A 23,017-nucleotide genomic window follows, 5' to 3' on the forward strand; every position below is an offset into this window, starting at 1 on the left:
AACACCACAAATTACCCCAAAATTTAGCAGCTTAAAACAATGGTAAACATTAATTATCTCACACAGTTTTGGGGAGTCAGGAACTCAGAGCAGCTTAGCTGCATCATTCTGGCTTTGGTCTCTTGGGCTGCAGTCATCTGAAGGCTGGAGTGGGGACAGAGGCTCCACTTCCATTTTGGATCACTCACATGGCTGGTGAGTTAGTGCTGGCTTTTGGCTGAGGTGCCTCAGTTCTGTGGTACAGGTGTCTCCCCAAGGGGCTGCTTGAGTGTCCTCACAACATGGTGGCTGGCTTCCACTAGAGCAAGAGATCCAAGAAAGAGCAAGGCAGAAGCCAAAATGCCTTTTAAACTTCCCTCTAAGTAAACAATGCTTTGCTGCACCCACAAATTGGTAAGTTTTATTATCATTTTCATTTCATGCAAACTATTTTTAAAATTTCTCTTCAGGCTTCTTTGACTCACTGAGCCTCTGCACCCTCCCCCTCAGACCCTGCCTCTTGCATAAATGCACCAACCTGTCTCTCTTATAACCAGACTTAACAGTTTTCACAAAAGGAACATTTTTTCCTCACTGTGTATCCTTGCCTCATGGTATACAGCCTATTATGTCTGTTCTCAAGAGAACAGCTGAAGTAAAATTGTGGATTTCGTAGAGATGGAGACACAATTCTGGAGAGTGTCTACTCTTTCTTGAACCCAACATATATTTTTAGTAAATGATATGTGCACGTTACTCCTACATTCCAACTGAGACAATCTCAGACCCACACTGGCCCCTGGCCAGAGATGGCACTTACCTGGATTGCATCCCTCCCCTGACCCCTGAATTCTGCTTTCAGAAGTCAGGGGATTGTAGGTGCGTGGATTGTACATTGTCCTATTGACTCAGAGAAGTCTTGTAAAACCTCAGCAAATTAAGGTTTAGAAAGATGATCCAAAAAATTAGACTCTCCTACCATCCAACCAGGACTTGGGGGTTCCAGACTCTGAAATAGGGTCTACCAGGCTCCAAAACCCATGTGTACTGGGTGTGAACTGGTAGTACTAGGTGTGAACAAGGCCTGAGGGGAGATGGACCCCAACATCCATATGAGCAATGTCCATCCTGAGAGACAGGGGTCTCCACTCTGGAGCTGGTGTCAGGAGACACAACAAATACCTCCCTATAATACGATCTCCACAAAGCGTGTCAAAGGAGACCCTGTGACCTCCAGAACAAAGGGCAAGACAGGTTCTGAAGGAATCCGACCACCTATACTTCATGATCCAGACAAGGAAGCTGGGCTTGCTATGAATCCATGTGAAGGAGTTCACAACCAATCACGTGACCCCCACCTCTCACTGCCTTTCTGAAATGGCCAGGGATGGTGGGGGTGCCACAAACACCTCATGTCTGGATTTTGGTACATGATGAGGTCACTCATTCCTGACACAGCACCCTAGAAAGCTCAGAGCTTTCAAACATTGGGGCAGAGACCCGGAGACAGACCAGAGACTTCCCATTCTGAGACACAGATCCAAACATCTCTCAGAGAACACAAACCTCAGAAAAAGACCCCTAACTGCTCAAACACGTCACACCCTAGCCCCCAGGGAATATGTAGCAATATCTAGGGACAGTTTTGGTTGTCAAGGCTGGGAGGGCAGAGGTGCTATTGGCATCTAGTGAGTGGAGATCAGGGGTGATGCTTGTCAGTGCTCTTTAGCCAAAGACCCCCACCCCCAGGAACATACCTGTAGTTAAACAAGTTGGGCTTATTACTCATCGCAGTGAAGAAGAACGTGGGGAACCATGGGACATCTTGGTAAGACGGTGTTCGAAAGAATGGATCACAGAATCTGGGCTTCAGTTGAGTGGTTTGGGGGAGGGTCTAAGGAAGTGGTGGCTCACTCTAGATTGGAGGCTGTCAGAAAGTGAGGGAAACTTTGATTGGGTATCTCAGTAAACCTTTAAATCTATGGGGAGGGCAGACTAGAGTAAGGATAAAGCTGAAATTGATAGAGGAGCAGCAGTCACTCATTTTAACCAAAAGAGGGGAATATTTGGTATCTTGTGGGTGGCACAGCGAACTTGTTTTTGTCTGTGCTTAGATAACATTATAAAGTGGCTTTGCTTTGTCTCATTTTAGCATGGTCTCAGAATAACCTTGTCTGAGGTTAGTATTCTGTGAGATTGTTTATGTCTAATAAGAGAATAACATAGCCTAGCTGTGAGTGCCAGGATAGCTTCTGAATGTTGGGGGCTGCTCCCTCCCTCTCTCCCTCCTTTCCTTTCTTTCTCATGCTAAACATCTGTTATGGGTTGAATTGTGTCCCCTCAAAATTCACATGTCGAAGTCCTAATCCCTAGGACCTCAGAATGTGACCTTATTTGGAAATAGGGTCATTGCAGATGTAAGACGAGGTCATACCGGAGTGGGGTGAGCCCCTAATGCAGTATGACTGGTGTCTTTATAAAAAGGGAAATTTGGGCACAGAGACACACACAGGGAGAACGTCATGTGAAGATTAAGGCAGAGATCAGGGTGATGCAGCAAAAGCCAAGGAACATCAGACTGCCAGCAAACCACCAGAAGCTAGGAGAAAGGCATGGAACAGATTCTCAGCCCTCAGAAGGAACCAACGTGACTGACACCTTGATCTCGGACTTCCAGCCTTCAGAACTGTGAGAAAATAAATTTCTGTTGTTTGAGATACCTAGTTTGCGGTACTATTTTTTACAGCAGCCCTAGCAAATGAATACAACATCCTACAATGCCCTCCGTAAAGAATTTTCCAATCCAAAATGTCAGTAGTGCATGGTGATCATTTTGTAATGTATAGAAATATCAAATCGTTATGCTGTACACCTGGAACTAACATAGTGTTGTAGGTCAATTATACTTCAATTTAAAAATGTATTATTTATCCACTTATTCTTTTTTTTCAGTGTATTCGTCTTTTTTTTTTTTAAGTTTAACGATTGTTTTAATTCTGCTATGAATAACAGAAATCTATCCACACTGGCTTAAAACACAGAGCGTTTTTCTTATTCTTTCACACATTTTATTTCGTTTTTTAATTTAATTTTTTATTTTATATTGGAGTACAGTTGATTTACAATGTTGTGTTCGTTTCAGGTGTACAGCAAAGTGATTCAGTTATACATATACATATATCCATTCTTTTTCCGATTCTTTTCCCATATAGGTTATTACAGAATACTGAGAAGAGTTCCCTGTGCTATACATATCCACTTATTCTTGATTTGGGGAAAATTCATCTAGAATACCATAATCCAAACATTCATGGTCTGAGTTTTCACTTACATAATAAATTTCAGCAATATCCAAAAAAACCCCCAAAAACTGTCAATAGTGCGGAGGTTGAGGAACCCTGCCTTAGATACAGAACCCGAAAGTACTTACTAACCTCAGAATCTCTGATAAAGACCAATAAAAAGTAACTGAGAGTACACACAGCTTTGGACATAGACCCCCAAAGTGCTCAAAGACCTCACACCCTGAATACAGAAGCCTAAACAGCTCAGAGAAGACATGCCCTCAAGAGACACCTAACAAGTCAAAGACAACATTCTCTGGGGCAGAAACCACCAAGAAGATGAAAAACCTAGCATCTAGAAACAGACACCAAATGCTCAGAGATATCATAGCATGGGACGCAGACCCCAAGAGAGCTCTGAGTCTCAAGAGCTCAGATATTTCACACCTTGGACACACACCAAATAGGTGAACAACACCTCATGAACAATAGTATCATTAATTTCCTGCTTTTAAAATTGTATTATGGTTATGTGAGTTCTTTACATTAGGGGAAGCTGAGCAAAGGGTATACAAGAACTCTGCACTATTTTTGCAATTTTTCTCTAAGTCTAAAATGATTTTAAAATAAATTTTTAAAGGAAAAAAAGATCAAAGAACACAAATGGGAATTTATAAAACTTAAATACATCGTTCCACAAGCTCAGAAAACAATATTAAGCCCTTTTAGTAGTCAGAGAAATACCAAAAAACAAAAATGAAATTCAACTTTAAGGGAAAAAAAACCCCCGGCATACCCAAGGACAAAGACCCTCAAAGAGCTTAGAGACTTCACACCCTGGCACAGAGATCCACAAACGTCTGGAAGACCTAAACCCCTGTGACGCAGACCCCCAAAACAGCTGAGAGAAATTTCACAGTCTGCTCATAGATGTCATACCCTGAACTGAGATTCCAAAAAATGAGATTTCACATTCTGGACACAGTCCTTCAAACTGCACACAGCATATAATAACCACCTTATGAGCTGACTGACTTGAGAACCACTCTCCTCCTACTCACACTCAGCCAAACACCTCCCCTGCCTGATGCTTAAAATCCCATCATTAAAAAGTTTACTCCTTTGACTTAAGACTTGCTTCCCTTCAAAATTCTCCTTTAATTGCCACACACCCCTCTATCCTAGAGCATGAAATCACGCATTGCTCTCTAGTCATTTATGGCCCAACCCCTCACCCTACTCCAACACACACACCACCACCACACACCCCCAGTCAGGCCTGGTCCAGAGGGGGCAGGAAACCTCCAAGTCATCCTCTCCGCGGGGAGGAGGGGATGGCTTGAAGGAGGATCATGAGGTCGCCTTGAACCTTCGCTGCAGGACTCAGACCTACAGAGGCAGCCTGATACAACGATGTCAGGAACCCTGGAGAAGAATTTTTCTCAGTGCTGTTGTGAATGGTGAATGGATCCTCTCATCAATATAATGGGACGTAATAAGCATTGTTTTAAAAAGAGACAGAACAGGTAGAAGAGAATAGAAAAGATTACCCGACACATTCTGTGCCAGCCAATAATGCCAGCTTCTTTTACAGGTGCGCAAACTGAAGTTCCTAGATAGGATTCGAACCTACAGTCTCCAGTAGCCAAAGCCCTGCCTCAGCAACCCCGAACTCCAACCCGGGAACCACAGCGCCTGCGCCGAACCAGCAGCCAATGGCAGCCCGGAGCCCGAGGACCCAGCTTGCAGCCTATACGTGATTCCGGAAAACCTCGGTACCCTGGAAGAGCTTGGGTAAGCAATCTAGCGGCGGCCAGTCAGACCCTCAGAGCAGGATTTGATCCCGCCCTACTCATCCAGGAGCCAATCACCGCTCCGCGCCCTTCCACCCACTCCACACCCCCGCTGTTGATTAGAATCGGTAGAGCCAACCCAGGCGGGACCAGACGGCGGCTTCCAGATAGGTGGGGGCTCTATGCCGAGGGTGGAGTTCCCCCCACCCCAGCCCCCGGGGCCAAGGCCAGTCAGGGCATCGCCATTCTCTCCGTCTGGGGTAGGGGCCGATCCACGCGTGGGATCTTTCGTGTCCCCAGACATACAGTGGTTTCTTCCAAAATACACGACCCCCCACCCCCGTGGTACCTCCCAGAGCAGACTGTTCCATCTTCGCATCGCGCAATAGTGTATCCCGGAGCTGCAAAATCTCATGCTTAACTCTTCATTCCCAACCCTCACGCTCTTCGTGTGTGCGATCTAAGAAGGGCTGTTTCATGTCAATGTCCTAAGGGTCATTCAAACTTCGGTTCACGCCAAAACAACTAGACTCTCTCTTTCATATCTTCCTCCCCCGGCCCATGTTCCATCCCCGTCTCCCTCTTACATATCCCTCGATAGACCGTTCCAGCCCCATAATCTGATGATCTTGTTGAGAGCCATGCCAAGGGATCCGACCCCTTGCTGCAGAGCAGTGGCCCGTGAAAAGGCATTCGTTCCCCTGATGCCACTGATGGAAGTGTGGATTTGTGTGCCAGTATCTATCAAAATAAAAAAATGGCACCCCCTTCCCACTAGAACGGCAGTACCTGCAGGGTGTATATGGATTTCTAGTTCCCCTGAGTCCTAAAACTGTGCCCTGTACACAGTAGGTGCTCAAAGGGGGGTTGTTGAATAAGTGACTCCTTTGACCCGGCAGTTCCACTTCTAAGTATGTGTTCTAAGGAAATACACATGCACAGGTCTGTGTGCACAAGAATGGGAGGAGCACACAACTGGCGGGGAAGGGTGATTCATCTTATACCATGGAGTACGGGCTGGCTGTGAGACAGAATAAGACCCCAACACTGGAAACATACCTCAAATCGCTCAGGGATGTCACATCATTGGACACAGAGCACAAAAGAGCTTGGAGAACTCACACAATGAGGCATAGATAACCAGTTAGTTCACAGATCTTATCCTCCAGTCACAGACTCCTACAAACATCTCAGAGACTTCACTCCCTGGGACACCAAAACACCTCAGGGACCCTCCACACTGGGACACGAACCCCAAATAGTTCACATACCTCATACCACGGACACAGACCCCAAAACAACTCAGACACCTTGCCACCTGAGATTTACATTAAAAATCTGGACAGGACTTCCCTGGTGGCGCAGTGGTTTAAGAATCCATCTGCCAATGCAGGGGACACGGGTTCGATCCCTGGTCTGGGAAGATCCCACATGCCGCGGAGCAACTAAGTCCCCGAGCCACAACTACTGAGCCCACGTGCCCAAACTACTGAAGCCCACGTGCCTAGAGCCCGTGCTTCACAACAATAGAAGCCACCGCAATAAGAAGCCTGTGCACCGCAACAAAGAGTAGCCCCACTCGCTGCAACTAGAGAAAGGCCACGTGCAGCAGTAAAGACCCAACACAGCCAAAAATAAATAAATAATAAATAAATAAATTTGTTTTAAAATCTGGACAAAGACCTCACGCTCTTGACATACACCACAAAACAATGCAGAGGCCTGGACACAAACAGAATGAGGGTGCCACACATGTACCTGCAGGAAGGACTGTCTAAAGGACATAATGTTAATGGGCGAGCAAGTGGGAAAGCAAGTGGGAAAAAAATGCTCAAAGACATAAGATGAGCACCGGCCCTGCAAAGTGTTCTGAGACCTCACACCCAAACAGCTCAGAGAGCTGTGACACAAACTTTGTGCCCCAAATCATAATCACTTCAGTGATCCCACTCCCTGTGATATTGACCCCAAACATCTCAGAAAGGTGACATCCTGCACATAAGTTCCTAAGCAACTCAGGAACCTCACACCCTGGGACAAGACACAGAACCAAAAATAGTACAGCGACCTGAGACTCTGGAAACAGATCTCTAAACAGCTAATGAGACTTTATACTCAGGAACACAGACATCCAAACACTCAGAGACCCCACACCCTGGAAGAAAGTTTCCAAAACAGTGCAGAGACTTAATACCCTCTAACAAAGGCCCCTAAACATCTCAGATACCCCAAAACCCTGAGACACAAAGTTCACAACAACGTAAAGACCTCATACCTTGGACGCAGACCTGGAAACATTTCAGAGACCTTACAACTTGGCACACAAGTTAGATAAATAAATAGATCAAAGATTTCAGACCCTAGAAACAAACCCCAGATAGCCTATGAGACTTTATACTTAAGAACTCAGACACTCAAAAAACACAGACACCTCACACCTGAGAAAAGGGACATTGATACAACTCAGTGACCTCACTGCCTGGACACAGACCCTAATAGATCAGACATATCACTCTCTGCAACCGAGACCACCAAAAAGATCAGAAACCTCATGCCTGGAAACAAAACCCAAATTACTCAAAAACGCGACATCATGGAACTCAGGATGCACATGAGCTTGGACAACTTGCACACGAAGACCGAGAATCCCAAACCACTCACAGATCTCCAGACACAGGTGCCCAGAACCTGATAGACTTTATACACTAGACACAGGCCTCTAAAACATTTCCGAGCTCACACACTCTGGGAAAGAGACCCGCCGAGAGAATAGAGATGCCCTACCTCGCGTGACACATCCCCATAAATAATTTTGGAAACTGACCCCAAATAGGGCAGGGACATCACAATCAAGAAAGTAATCCCTACTCTCCTACACTGTTGGTGGGAATGTAAATTGGTGCAGCCACCATGGAAAACAGTATGGAGGTTCCTCCAAAAACTAAAAGTAGAGTTGCCATATGATCCAGCAATCCCATTCCTGGGCATATGTCTGGATAAAGCTCTAATTCGAAAAGATACACGCACCCTGTGTTCATAGCAGCACTATTTACAATAGCCAAGACATAGAAACAACCTAAATGTCCACTGACACGTGAATGGATAAAGAAGATGTGGAGGGAGACGCAAGAGGGAGGAGATATGAGGATATATGTATATGTATAGCTGATTCACTTTGTTATAAAGCAGAAACTAACACACCATTGTAAAGCAATTATACTTCAATAAAGATGCTAAAAAAATATGTGGTATATATATATATACAATGGAATATTACTCAGCCATAAAAAAGAATGAAATAATGCCATTTGCAGCAACATAGATGGACCTAGAGATTATCATACTAAGTGAAGTAAGTCAGAAAGAGAAAGACAAATACCATATGATATCACTTATATGTGGAATCTAAAACTTATCTACGAAACAGAAACATACTCACAGACACAGAGAACAGACTTGTGGTTGCCAAGGACGCGGTGGGGGAGGGATGGATTGGGAGTTTGGGATTAGCAGATGCAAACTATTATATAGAGAATGGATAAACAACAAGGTCCTACTGTACAGCACAGGGAACTATATTCAATATCCTGTGATAAACCATAATTGAAAAGAATATGAAAAAGAATATATATATATATAAAACTGAATCACTTTGCTGTACAGCAGAAATTAACACTGTGAATAAACTATACTTTAATAAAATAAATTATTTTTTTAAAAAAAGGAAGTAATCCCTAATAGGACAGAGAAACCACGCCCCGAGACTGACATCTCTGAAAGGAAAAGAAATCTCACATCCCAAACGAGCTCAGAATCCAAAGACCTTGGACACCTCACACCCTGGAACACAAAGGCTGAAACAGCTCTGGGGACTCACACCTTGGACACAGACCCCAAACAGCTCAGAGACCTCACACGTCAGGACACAGACCCTGAAACACCTTAAAGGCATCACACCATGGCATGACACACTCAACAAAAATACCTCAGAAACCCCAGGCTCTGGAAATATACCAGAAATAAATACAAGACCTCATTCTTGTAATTGAGACCCACACAAACATCAAAGACCTCACACGTGGAAACATCTGCCAAATGGCTCAAAGATTTCACATGATGGGATTTAGATCCATAAGAGTTATGAGGTCTCATATCCTTGACAGAGACTTCCACAAAGTTCAGAAACCTTAAACTCTGAACCCACATCCCCCCAAAGCCCAAATCCTCACATGCATGGGGAAAAATACATCCCAACAGCTCATAAAACTTACACTGAGACAAAAAGAAATACAAACACCTCAGCAATCTCATTCTGTGGTACTAGACTCCCAGACCACAAAGACCTCACACACTTGGACACAGGACATAAAACAATTCCAAGTCCTTGTACGCTGATTCCCAAGAAGCTCAGATATTTCATAGGCTGGGACAATGACTCAGAAACACTGCAGTGAACTCACACCCCGAGACACAGTGTCCCAAGGAGCTCAGAGATCTCACACTCTGGGCATAGCAGAAAACAATTCTGAGGCCTTAAGCTTTGGACCTGGACCACTCTCTCCACCCCCTACTCCCACCCAACCTCACAGACCTCGCGAGTTCACAGAAAATCCAGAACAGAGATCTCACATCTTGTCACACAGAATACTAGTACCTCAGAGACCTTCAGACCTGAACACATACCCAAGAAAGGTTTGACAACTCTTACCCTAGGATACACAACCCCTCAAGGGCTCAAACAATTCACTCTGGGGCATAGATGGAAAGTACCTCAGCGATCTCATCTCCTTGAGATTCAGCTAACCAAAACAGCTCAGAGGACATGACACAAAACCCCAAACAGCTCAGAGATCTCACACTCTGGAACCCCAATCCATGAACAGACAGTGATCCCACACAGGCACACAGATGGCTAAATAGACCCCATCCCTTGGAAACAGAACAGAGGTCAGAGACATCACACCCTTGACAGTGACTGTCAATAGGAACAGACTCTTCACGCCTGGAAACATCCCAAATGGCTCAGAATTCCCATCATGTGACACAGAACCCCAAAAAACACAGAGACTTCATAGCCTGGACATAGATCCCCAAATATTAGAAAGTTCACATCCTGGGACCCAGACCCCAAACAGCTCAGAGAACTCACACCCTTGGACACAGGCCACAGAACAATTCAGAGACCTCAGGCCATGAACACGGATGCCCATGAGTTCACAGACCTCATGTGTTGGGACCAGGATCCAAAATTTCCCAGAGATTTCACACTATGGGGTACATGCCCCCTAGAGAGTCCTTGCGGCCTAGACATAGTCACCAGTCACCCAAAGTGTTCAGACATCTCACACCTTGGACACAGACCACAAAAAAAACCCACAACAAACAAACAAACAAACAAACCAATTCAGAAACCTCCTACCTTGGTAACAGATTTCGAACAGGCTCCTAAATAGCTCACAAACTTCATGGAAACCACTTGGCAAAGAAAGCTCCAACTTGAGACACAAACCTGATCAAATTCTAACAGACCACTTATTAGTCAGAGGCATCACACCCTTACACAGAAACCACCAAAACTGTGAGAGACCTCACACTTTGGAACATACCCCAAGTGACACAGGGATTTCATGGCATGGTACACAGACCCAAAGGAACTCAGACAACTCATACCCTTCAGACAGTTCAGATCCCCAAACAGCTAAAAGACCTCATTTCTTGGACCCTGACTAAAAAATAATTCATAATCATCATACCATTAACACACAACCCAGAGAAACTCAGAGACCTCATGTGTTGGGACACAGATATGAAACCACTTCCAAGACAGCACACTGTGGAACACACCCAGGGATGCAGTAATTCAAACAGCTCAGAGAGCTCATGTCTTGGGACAGAGTCCCCCACCCCGATGAATCAGTGGCCTCACGCTATTGGACAAAGTCCTACACATACTGTAGTTCAAAGACCTCAAACTCTTAAGAAAAAATGCATAAAATTTCAGATATCTCATATTCTGGACACACATTCCAAAAGAGTTCAGATACAACATACCATAAGGCATAGAGTATCAGCCTTGGAATTAAGATTTTCCAAAAGGAACAGAAACATCATGCCTAAAAGCATACCCCAAATGGTTCAGGAAACTCACACTATGCAAGACAGATGCCAAAGGAGTTCTGAGAATTTACATTCTAAGATCTGGACACCAAAATAGCTCAAAGACCTCACACCCAAGTATACAAATTACAAACACCTTAGAGCTGTCATTCCTTGGGATTCTGGCTCATAGATGGCTTAGAGACTTCAGTCACTAGAAACAGTACTTTAATAACATCACACCCTGGGACTGATACCCCCAAATGAAAAAGAGACTTAACACCTGGAAATATACCCCAAACAACTTAGGGAACTCATGTCATGGGACACAGAAACCAAAGTTTCTCAGAGACCTCACCCACTGGACAGACACACACACATAGTTCAGAGTTCTCAAATTCTTTGCCACAGGTGCCCAAATAGTTGAAATAAATCCTAATTCAGATAGAAACTCCAAAAGAGCTGAGAGATCACATATTCTGGAAAATGATCTTCACACAGTATAAGGATCTTCCACCTAGAACCATGATACCCAGGACCGCAATACCCAACTATAATCTGAAGAGTGTGGGGAGGAGCGGGGGTGGGAATCTCTGGGGACTTTTTTTTCTTTTTTCTCTCCTGGCTTTCCCCCAGTGGTAGCCCCAGTCCAGAACCATATGGCAGTAGTGTAGGCAGCTAAATTTCCAAGAGAAATGACATCATTCTGGCCAGAGGACCAGGAAAACAGGCCCCTGAAAACTGGAGAATGCAGAGGGCAATTCCATAGAAGCGAGAGCTAGAGAAAGGAATCCCCTAATTCTGTGCATAAACTGACACAAGTCTCAAGCTTGCTCCTGAGCTGTACATGCATGAGTAGACCCAAACAGGATAGCAAAACTTCGAAAATGGAACTGATATCAGAACTACTGTCCACAAAAGGCGAGACAAAACTTGTGGTTTGAACCCAAACAAGGGGATTGTCTGGTAAAAGAAATAAATCATTATTTTAAGGAACTTAAGAAGACCTAGGGACTTCTCTCGTGGTCCAGGGGTTAAGAATCCACCTTCCAATGCAGGGGACATGGGTTCGATCCCTGGTCGGGGAACTAAGATCCCACATGCGGTGGGGCAACTAAGCCCACATGCCAAAACTACTGAGCCCGCGCACCACAACTAAGACCGAATGCAGCCAAATAAATAATTTTTTTTTTAAAAAAGTGACTTCCCTGGTGGCACATTGGTTAAGAATTCGCCTGCCAAGGCAGGGGTCATGGGTTCGATCCCTGGTCTGGGAAGATCCCACATGCCACGGAGCAACTAAGCCCGTGCACCACAACTACTGAGTCCACGCACCTAGAGCCCATGCTTCGCAACAAGAGAAACCACTGCAATGGGAAGATAGAAGAGTAGCCCTCACTTGCCGCAACTAGAGAAAGCCCGCACACAACAACGAAGACCCAATGCAGCCAAAAATAAATAATAAAATAAATTAATTTTTAAAAAAGATTATGAAAAACCTTTATCAGATAAGATGTTTTTGTCTGCAAGTAACAGAAACCAACTTGAACCAGCTTGACCAATAAGAGACTAGATCAGTTCACAAAAGAGCAAGTGGGCTTTGGGCTCACTTAATGCTGACCTAGAGGCCCCAGATTCCTCTTACCTCTCTCCCCTGAAATATCCCAAGGCTGACAGGACTTCTTGGTGTCCATAATTACTAACACTTGCAAAGTACCTACTACCTCGAGTGCAGGAAAGGGAGGAGGGGGCTCCAGAGTGGCTAAATTGCCCGAGGTCATCCTGCCAGGGGGTGGCAGAGCTGCGATCCCAGCCCAGGCCATCCAACGCTAGAAGCCAGGCTCTTAACCACTGTCAGTCCACACTGACCTGTGCTGGTGGGGCACCCCGGTCCAGAGACCTGCCTTCCTGAGTGAGTGAGTGGGGGCTGGTGGCCCAAGTTTCCCGGTCTGGTGAGGGGCTGCGTCTCTCAGGCACAAGCCAGCCCTCAGCCTGTCCATTACACACGACTGTGGAGCTGCGCTGGGATATTGTCAGGCTGCCTATTTCCTTATCTTGCTTCTGCCTGGCTGGGCTAATCTGAGCCTCTGCAACCTGCCTATTGCTCTACGGTACAGTCTGCTACCCTCAACTCCTTGGTCTTCCCACGTTAAAATTGTTCATTCTCATCTCCAAGAGCTTTACACGTGCCACTGGCACATTCTGTCTCCCGGTCTTCTGCTCCGTTAACTCCTTATCCTTCAGATTTCGACTGATATGTCACCTACCCAAGGACTCCTTCCTGGCATCCCTAACTGTGGAAGGTTAACTAATGGCCCTACAAAGTTATCCACCTCCTAATCCCTGGAACCTGTGAATGTTCACTTATACGGAAAAAAAAAAAAAGACTTTGCAGATGTGATTAAGTGAAGGATCTGGACACAGGGAGATTATCTTGATTATCTGGTGGGCTCTAAATGTAACCACAAGTGTCGTTATAAGAGGGAGGCTGAGGGAGATTTGACATAGACAGAAGAGGAGAAGATGCACACACAGAGGAGGTGGCAGTGTGACCATGGAGGCAGAGATTGGAGTGATGGGGCCACAAACCAAGGAATGCCAGCAGCCACCGAAAGCTAAAAGAAGCAACAAATAGATTCTCCCCTAGAGTCTCTGGAGGGAGCACAGCCCTGCCCATACCTTGCCTTAGGACTTCTGGCCTCCAGAGCTATGAGTGAATACATTTTTATGTTTAAGCCACCATGTTTGTGGTACCTTGTTACAACAGCCCTAGGACACCAGTATACCCTCTTTGGCTCTGTTGGTTGCCCCCCTTTAGAACACTCCTGATGAGGAATATTAATGCTTAGCTGCAGACTCATCCAGCAGATTCTGAGCTCCAGGAGAACAGAAGCGGGTCTGCCAAGTTCCCTGTTGTATCCCCAGCACCCGGCACCAGTGCACCCAATAAATACTGAAAAGGGAAGAAAGGAAGGAAGGGAGGGAGGGGGCAGGCCATCCACAAAAGTTCTGGTTTTACTGAGAGGGAAGCTGTGGGGACAAAGCCTCAAGATCAGAAGAACAGCTTTGACTGAGCCCTGCTCGCAGGTGGCAGTGAAACAGTGGACAGAGGGAGGCTGGAAGGGCCACCAGAGAATCTGCCCTTCCCCCAAGGACTCTGAGGCAGGAGTAGGGACACTGAGTGGGCATCAGCTTCAAAGCTTCAGCTGCAATCACTGGCAGTTCCTAACTCCCCCATCCCTGCCTCCAAGGGCCTCCCAAGGTCCCAGGAATGCAGACCTCATCTTTCTCTTCTGTCTTTCTTGAACCCACTTAGCCTCAGCAGTAAAGTCCAGCAGACTTTAGGGCTGTAAAGTCCAGCAGCGGCCATCCTGTCTAAACTCCTCACTGAACAAATGGGGACACTGAGGGACAGAGAGGGCCAGGGACCTTTCAAGGTCACTTAGTGTGACATCAGTAACAGAACTGAAGCTGGAAGCTGAAAACTGGACCCAGATGTGAGCCCCTGCTCTTCCCCAGGAGTCCCTTGTACACACTCAGAATGACCTCTTCAAGGACAACCAAAATGACCTTGATCCCAGAAGGACGAGAGATCCTTGCCCCTGCCAGGTGGAAGGAGACACGAGCCAAGTAGCCTCTGGACCTTCCCCACTGAAGGAGTCAGTGGACCTTCGCTGTCATGTAGTGAATTCCACAGCCCAGCCCCCATGTCCAGGTCAAGTCTACAAGGCCACCAACACATGGTGTGTCCTTTGAAACTTTTGACCTCAACTCCCTCTGGTACAGAAGAGAAACCAAGGTCCAGAGAGGGCAAGGGACAAAACAAGCCACACAGCAACTCCAATGCAGAACTAGGGCTAGAACTCGACTCACCTTGCCTCCCACTCTGTGGTTCTATGGTAGATGCTTCCCACTGCCTCCCCTACTGTCCTTACCCCATTCCCTCCCTCTCTACTACCTCGTTCCCACTCTTTTCAGATGGTAGATGGAGACCCCCTGTCCTTAAAGAGGATAAGTTCCTCCCCCAGACCAAGTGAATAGATTATGATTCATCTAAGTCAGTCATAGTTATTTTGCCTCCTTTGGAGAGTTATAAATTGGGGGAGGGGGACATTTGATGCTGTTTTGGCCAATGAGATATGAAGGATAATCTATAGGGAGGGCTGTCCATCTCAAATAAAAAGACAATGCATCATTAAGAGAAAGCCTTTGTCCTGATCCCTTTTTCCTGCACTGGATACAGATGTCAAGGGCTGGAAGTGCAGCAGCCATCTTGGGGCCACAAGGCAATAAGCATGAAGACAAAAGTCAGCATGCTAAAAGACAGTCAAGATGAAAGAGGGAAGGAAAAATTTGACCCTGCTTACAATATCATTGAGCCTGGGACTGCCCACCTCAAATTTTCTGGTAATGGGAGGAAATAAACCCCTCTCACTTGAAGGCACTCTAATAGGGCTTTCTGTTACTTGCAGGGAGAAGAATGCTTTACTGAGAAAGACCCTTTTCACATAATCTCTTAACTACCCTTTGAGATGGCCAGGCTAGGTTCTAGCATGTCCTTTTTATGGACAAGGAAACTGAGCTACAGAGCCTATGTGGTTTAAATGTCTGGATCTGGTGGAAAGGCAGGCATTTTCTTTTCTTTTTCTTTTTTTTTTTTGGCCGTGCCACACTGCTTGCAGGATCTGAGTTCCCCAACCAGGGACTGAACCCGTGCCCTTGGCAGTGAAAGTGCACAGCCCTAACCACTGGACAGCCGGGGAATTCAGGCAGGAATTTTCTTTGGGGTAGAAATAACACTCTTTAAACAAGCACTGTCCCAGCACACTGTGTGGGCCTGTGTCATAGGAACATCAAATGGCCCTGAAGGTGGCATGGTTTGGGAAACCCTGGCTGCTGCCCCACTAGCCCCGGGGGCTTTGTCCCGGAAGAAGCACTGGGGCCAGCACTGGGGGGAAGGAGCATGGTAGGTCTCGGTTACAACAACAGAAAGTGCCTTCATTCTAAGGAGAAGAAGAAATCCACTGTTGGAGACATTTAGTGAAATCAAAGCTGTCTTTAATCCATCTATAGAAAGTTGTGGCTGAATTCTACCAACTCTAGATGTACCCCCAAACCCATTATTAAAGCCAAACCAAGCTTCGGAGCACCACCACTTCATTCACCTCTGGGTCTCTGAAGAACAGGGTCCCATGTCCAGGGCCCCCCCACCCCCGGCAATGGAGCCAGTGTCCAGCTTGGAGGTGCAAATGCCCTCCCAGCCCCTCACCCTGGCCAGAGCTCTGCCTGCTGTAAAGGAAGGACAAGCAGCTCCTAGAAGCCAGTAGGCCCTCCCAGAAGAAGCCTCCCCTGTCCATGGGCTCCTCAGCTTGCAGAGCCCATTTCCACAGAGGATTCGATCCACACAACACTGTGTATGTGTTCAGGAATTCTCTTGCAGTAACAAACCAACACCACAATGTCAATGGTTTCACACAATAATAAACATCACAGACTACTGTGAGTGTTCCTGGTTGATAGGTGGACTTCCATGTGGTGGCTGAGAACCCCGGGGTCCTGGTACACTGTGGCTTCACTCTCTGCTGGGGCTCTAGACCTCCAAAAGATGGACAAATGCAAATGGAGAAAACACCACTGTTCGTTAAGGACACACGTCATTTTAGCTCAAGTTCCATTCAGCAGGACTGGTCATATGACCCCATCCCGGTGCAAGTGGGGGTGGGAAATGTAATTTCTGGCTGGGCAGCTGCTTTGCAACAGCTCAACATTAGGGAAGATGAAGTATGACTTTTGGAGACAGCCAACTGTCACTGTGATACCCTGTCAGATGGGTATTACCCCCAGGAATCTCAGGCTGGTGCAAGCAAGTGACTTGTTCAAGGTCACACAGTCAGATCCATGATTACAAACTTGGTGTCCACTCTCCCAGATCCTTGCCCCATGCCACTGGGCCAGCCAGTTCACTGCTTTGAATTTTAGGAAAAGTCTTAGGCCTGGTGCTTTATTTTACAAAGTAGTTTTTTTTTTTTTTAATGTGGACCATTCTTAAAGTCTTTATTGAATTTGTTACAATGTTGCTTCTGTTTTATGTTTTGGGCCATGAGGCATGTGGGATCTTAGTTCCCTGACCAGGGATTGAACCCGCAACCCCCTGCATTGGAAGGCGAAGTCTTAACCACTGGACCGCCAGGGAAGTCCCTACAAAGCAGTTTTAACTTGAGAACTTCACTTCACCCTCAAAATGTCTTGGCAAAGGAGGTGGGAAATAAGTGATCCCCATTTCACAGATAAAGAAACAGTAAGATAGGGGACTTCCCTAGTGGCACAGTGGTTAAGAATCCGCCTTCCAATGCAGGGGACACAGGTTCGAGCCCTGGTCTGGGAAGATCCCACATACTGCGGAGCAACTAAGCCCATGTGCCACAACTACTGAGCCTGCACTCTAGAGCCCACGAGCCACAACTACTGAGCCCACGTGCCACAACTACTGAAGCCCACATGCTCTACAGCCCGTGCTCCGCAACAAGAGAAGCCACTGCAATGAAAAGCCCATGCACCGCAACGAAGAGTAGCCCCAGCTCGCTGCAACTAGAGAAAGCCTGCGCGCAGCAACGAAGACCCAACACAGCCCCCCCCCAAAAAAAAGTATATGTGTACATTCAAAAATCCTAAATACAGTAGATTTCAGTGTCCTTGCTCTCCTAATCTCAGTGGAGGTGTAAGACTATACAATGAAATTAAAAAAAAAAAAAGAAAGAAACAGTAAGATAAACTCTGAAGATAAGTGAGAAGCCCAGGTCATAGGCACTACAGACCTTCCAAGCAATAGATTATAGATGTTTCCCTTCCTCGGGCATCCCCAATGTGGACAAAAAGAGGCAGTCTGTGGGTCTTACGTGGTGATTAAAAGTGAAGCACACATTGTAGAGCCTGTCATGCGTGTGGCTTACGTGTGTTAAAGGATAAACTGAGGCACATTTAAATTTTCAGGAGTTTATTTGAGCAAACATTGGAATTGGGCAGTGCTTGGAAGTGGTTAGGAGTGCTCCACGACAGGAGCTCCAGGCAAGGCTTTTATAGGGCAGATGTAGAAGCAAAGCGAGATTATTTGATTGGCTAGAGCTGAAGAGGGTGTTTATTTGGGAAAACCCAGTTGGCTGTTTGTGATTGGTTTTTCTTAAATTTCGATTTCTTGGATACAAGTGCATTGACTCTGGCTCATGTTGGCTGCAAGGCATCAGAGCCGCCTCAATCTAATGGGCTCCTTGTTTAACTACTTGAACAGGTGGTATTTGAACTTTCCCTTCTTCATCAGTGGTCCCCGAATGCACACCTTCAGCATCATTCTCTCCCCAGTCTGGACCCCAGGAGAGTCTTCTCCCTATTCTGTGACACCATGAGTGTGCACACTACTCTGTGTGAGGCCAGAGGTGTCCCCACCCCAGTGTGTGACCCCAGGGGTATCCAAACGCCAATCTGTGTGACCACGGTTGTGTCCAAATATCATTATGTGTGACCCCAGGAGTGCCCACCCCCCAAGCTGTGTCACACTAGCAGTATCCACAACCCAGTCCCAGTGATCATGAGTGTTCAAACCCCCATATGAGTGACCCCAGGAGTGTTGACTCCCCAATGTGTGTAACTCCACGAATGTCCATTCCCCAATATGTGTGACCCCCATGAGAGTCCAAACACCCATGTGTGTGACCCCAGAGCCACCCACACCACAGCCTGTCACCTCAGCAGTGTCTGCTCCCCAGTCTATACCGAGGAGTGTCCATCAACTACTCTGTGTGACCGCAGCAGTGTCCACACCTCAGTCTCTAGCCCCAGGGGTGCCGACTCATCATTTCTTTGACCACAAGAATGTCCACATCCCTTTCACTGAGATTATAGTGGTGTCTACAACACAGCCTATGTGACTGTAGGACTGTCCCCACGTCAGTCACTATGACCCCAGGAGTGTCCCGTCCTCTGTGAACACCATGGATATTCATACCCCAGTCTGTGCAACACAAGGAGTGTCCAGTCCACAACATGTGTGATTTCAGGAGTGTCCACTTCCCAGTGTGTTTAACTTCCAGAGTGTCCCAAACTCCCTCTGTGTGACCCTGGGAATGTTTACTCTCCAGCATGTGTGACCCTTGGAGTGTTCACGCCTCTGAGTGACCTCACATCTGTCTACACTCCAGCCTGAGTGACTCCAGGAGTGTCCAAACCCCCATCTTTGTGGCCCCACATCTGTCCACACCCACTCTATGTGACCTCACTGCTGCCCACACCTCAGGCTGTCTGACCCCAGAAAAACACATCCCAGTCTGAGTGACCCAAGAGGTTCTATTCTACAATCTGTGTCCATGACCCAGGCTAACTGAGCCCTGGGGTGTCCACTCCCCAGTATGTGTGACCCTACGAATATCCACTAACCACTCTGCGTGACTCAGGAGTATCCACCCCCTAGTGTGTGTGAGCCCAGAAGTGTCCACATACAGATCTGTTTGACCCCAGGACCACCCACACCCTAGTTTGTTTGATTGTAACCGTGTTGACAACACTAACCAATCTGACCCCAGAAGCGTCTACACTCCACTCTGTGTGATCCCAAGAGTGTGCCGTGTCCAGTGTGTGTGACTCCAGGAGTGTCCACGCCCCAATGTGTGTGACTTCTGGAAAGCCCGACCCCCATTGTCCACTGTGTATTCTGCCTCATGTGGACGCCACACTCCTGTCTATGTGGCCCCAGGAGTGTTCACACCCCACGCTGTGTGACTCCAGGATTATCCACACCCCTGTCTCTGTGACCCCAAGGGTGTCCACAGACCAGTCTGTGTGGCCCTAGGATTGTCCACACAGCAACCACCCAATGGTATGTTCTGAGACGGTACTAGATTCCTCAGCGCTGCCATTCCTGCACACCCTCTGTGGGTGTGACCTGGGGGGTTGCTGCTCAGGCCTGATTCACGGGATCCCTCTGTCCCTAGCTCCCTCCAACACCATAAAGTGGTCTCTTCTATCCTTATTTCCCCTCACGCTCTCCAGGGGACCATTTGGTTTCCATATCCCCCTCCCCAGCCACACGCACGCGTGCACACCCACATCGCCAAATAGACAGTCCCAGCCTCAGCCCCTGCAGGTCTTGTAGAGAGCAAAGGCCAAAGCAGCCAGCCTCCTGCTGCAGACCCTGCCCCACAGAAAGCAGTGGAGAAGAAGCCAGTAAAGGCACCACTGATGAGAGTGAAACCTTCCAGGACCTTGTGAAACATCTAAAATTGGACACCCTCCTCCCCAACTAGAATGTCAGCTCCACATGGGCAGGGACATTTGTCTGTCTTGTCCTCTGATGTCTCCCCAGCACCTAGAACAGTGCTTGGTACACAGACCTCGCTCGTTAGGTGTCTATTGAACGAATGAACCCTTTGACCTAGCAACCCCACTTCTAACTCGGAAATGTACACACATGCACAGAACTGTGTGGGCAAGGCTGGTAGGAGCAAACAACTGGGAGAACCTTGTAAATGTCCATTTCTAGCCAATGACTGTTGCAGAGTGAAATGAATGGTGGGGGTTTACAATGTACCACAGAGCCCCTGCCCGATGTGATGCAGAATGAGTGGGACCTGTGTGTGCCTCTGGGGTGGGCGTGCCTTCCACAGGACATGCTGTTGACAAGGAAAAGTAGTGGGTGGGAGATGGTTATGGTGACACTGCATGCTCGTGTGTGTGTCTGTGTGTGTGTGCATGTGTGCGGGCCTGTGTTTGGAAGGAAACACCAGAAACTGACAGCAGTGGTCATTTTTGGAGAGTGGAATGGGGATCATCTGTGTAGTCCATATACTTCATGTGTTGTTGGAACCTTTTATACAAACTTATATTCACATATTATTTGTGTAACTCTTCATAAAGGAAAATCTTATGCAAAAAACAATATGCATAGCACAGAGCATTTGTGTGTCTGTCTGAGTGGGTATCTGGGGTGTGTCTAGGTACAAGAATCTGAAACTCACATGCCCCAGGGGCTGGACAGGTCATCCTCAAAAGAGAGGGCACTCAGCTCAAGGTAAGGCGAACAGCAATGGGGTTGATGAATGTTCCCTCTCAGCAGTGAAGGGTGAGGGTGGGGTTGAGAGAGGGGTGGGGACGGGGAGGACTCCAGGGCTCACACCCCAAAAGGATTCAGAAACATTGCACCCTGGGACAGAGAACACTTAATAGCTTCGCCATCTTGGCTTGGTAACAGACCCATTATAAGTTAGAGTGGTTATACTCTAACTCGGACTGTTCCTAACTTCATACCCTGGACACAGACTCCCAAACAGATCAAAGATCTCACATTCTGGAGACACACTCTAAATAGATCAGAGGCCTCACACCCTAGCATAAAGGTCCCCCCCAAAACTTTGGGATGGGTGGTTTTTCTATATTACAAAGTAATCCCTTATTATGGACTGAATGTTTGTGTCCCCCCCCAAATCCATGCCTTGAAGCCCTAACCCCCAATGTGACGGTACTAGGGGACTTTGGGAGGTAATTAGGGTTAGATGAGGTCATGAGGGTGAAGTCCTGGTGATGGCATTAGTGCCCTTATAAGAAGACACCAGAAAGTTTGCTCTTTTTCTATGCCATGTGAGGACATGGCAAGAAGGTGGCCATCTGCAAGCCAGGAAGAGAGATGTCACCAGAACCCAACCATGCTGGCACTCTGATCTTGGACTTCTGGCCTCCAGAATGGTAAGAAAATAAATTTCTGTTGTTTTGGCCACCCTGTCTATAGTGCTATATTATGGCGGCCTGAGCTGGCTAAGACACACCTTAAGCTTTTACTTTTGAGGCCCTGAGTTTTATGTCAGAGTCCTTATACTTGCCCCGTCTACCTCGGTCACCACCAGCAGTCCCCAGCCCGTGGCCCTCCCATTCCTGCCCCTTGATCTCCAGGCACTGAGCCAGAGGGTTGTCTGGAGGCCGGGGGCAAGGAAGCCTACCATGCCGCACCATCTGCCCTCCAGGCTGCCAGCCAGGATGTGGAGCAGGATTTCGGAGAAGCAGGTGAACAGGGTGGCCCATGGGGGTCTGGGGCACGGGTATTGGCACTGAGGCTGGGTATTCCCAGCCGGACCTGGTAACCTGCTTCCCTTTCACGCGGGCTATCCCGGTGTGCTTTCATCCATTTTCCCGTCCTCTCTTCCTTCCTCTTTCAAAGACAAGCAGAGGGCAGCAGAGGGACACGGAAAGCCCCTGCTCTAACACACAGTCTGCCGTCAGCACGTCCGCCAGGAGTGGGCTGCTGCTGCACTCGGCTCCCGGCTCCCTCGGGGCGGTTCCGGGGAGCCAGTTCAGCCAGGGCCATCTGGATGGGGTGGGGTGAGGCGGGGAGGGGCCAGGAAACAGCGCTGACCTTGAGGCTTGCTAGAAGAATTCCAGGGGTCCCTGGCTCCCTGAAGGAGACCTTGAAGAGGACTTTGTTGAAAGATAGAAGCCTTCCCTGTGGAGGAGGCAGGAGGGAGAGAATCATATTTTGGATACTCTAGTTTATATATATTTACATATATAATACACGTATATACATATACGGTTGTTGTGAGAAATAAAATAGATTATATTTTGTGTAGTGCTTAGAACAAGGTTTGGCACACCGTAAGCTTAAGTGATTACTATGTCTTGCTTGTGGAAAGGGAATGCTGCCTGCCATTCCAGTAAACAATGAATGTTGCCTGCCCTCAAGCCATCAGCCACGGTACCCCCAGCGGTGCGCCCTGGGGGAATTTAGGACAGAGAAAAACTGGATACTGGCCCTAGAGAGTTAACATGCATATCTGAGAAATGATTTCAATGAGCCCAGACTCTTGCATCTTCTCATACATAAAGCAC

The 23,017-nt window shown here is 47.2% G+C and overlaps 1 protein-coding gene and 1 long non-coding RNA gene across 2 annotated transcripts in view; one reads left to right on the plus strand and one right to left on the minus strand.

Annotated features, from left to right (window-relative positions):
* Positions 1 to 4,943, minus strand: LOC309652646. The gene is made up of 2 exons (XR_014258845.1): positions 4,814 to 4,943; positions 1 to 298 (listed from the first exon to the last, which is right to left on the minus strand). It is a non-coding gene; the product is annotated as an uncharacterized lncRNA (long non-coding RNA).
* Positions 4,935 to 23,017, plus strand: part of GLOD5 (glyoxalase domain containing 5) — a 27,736-nt gene continuing 9,653 nt past the window's right edge. The window contains 2 exon segments of the mRNA XM_082446713.1: positions 4,935 to 5,057; positions 17,508 to 22,195. Coding sequence (XP_082302839.1) covers positions 22,133 to 22,195 — 63 coding nt within the window. The 5' untranslated portion in view covers positions 4,935 to 5,057; positions 17,508 to 22,132.

This window comes from Balaenoptera physalus (assembly GCF_965194825.1).
Source record: "Balaenoptera physalus genome assembly, chromosome: X".
Lineage (NCBI taxonomy): Eukaryota > Metazoa > Chordata > Mammalia > Artiodactyla > Balaenopteridae > Balaenoptera > Balaenoptera physalus.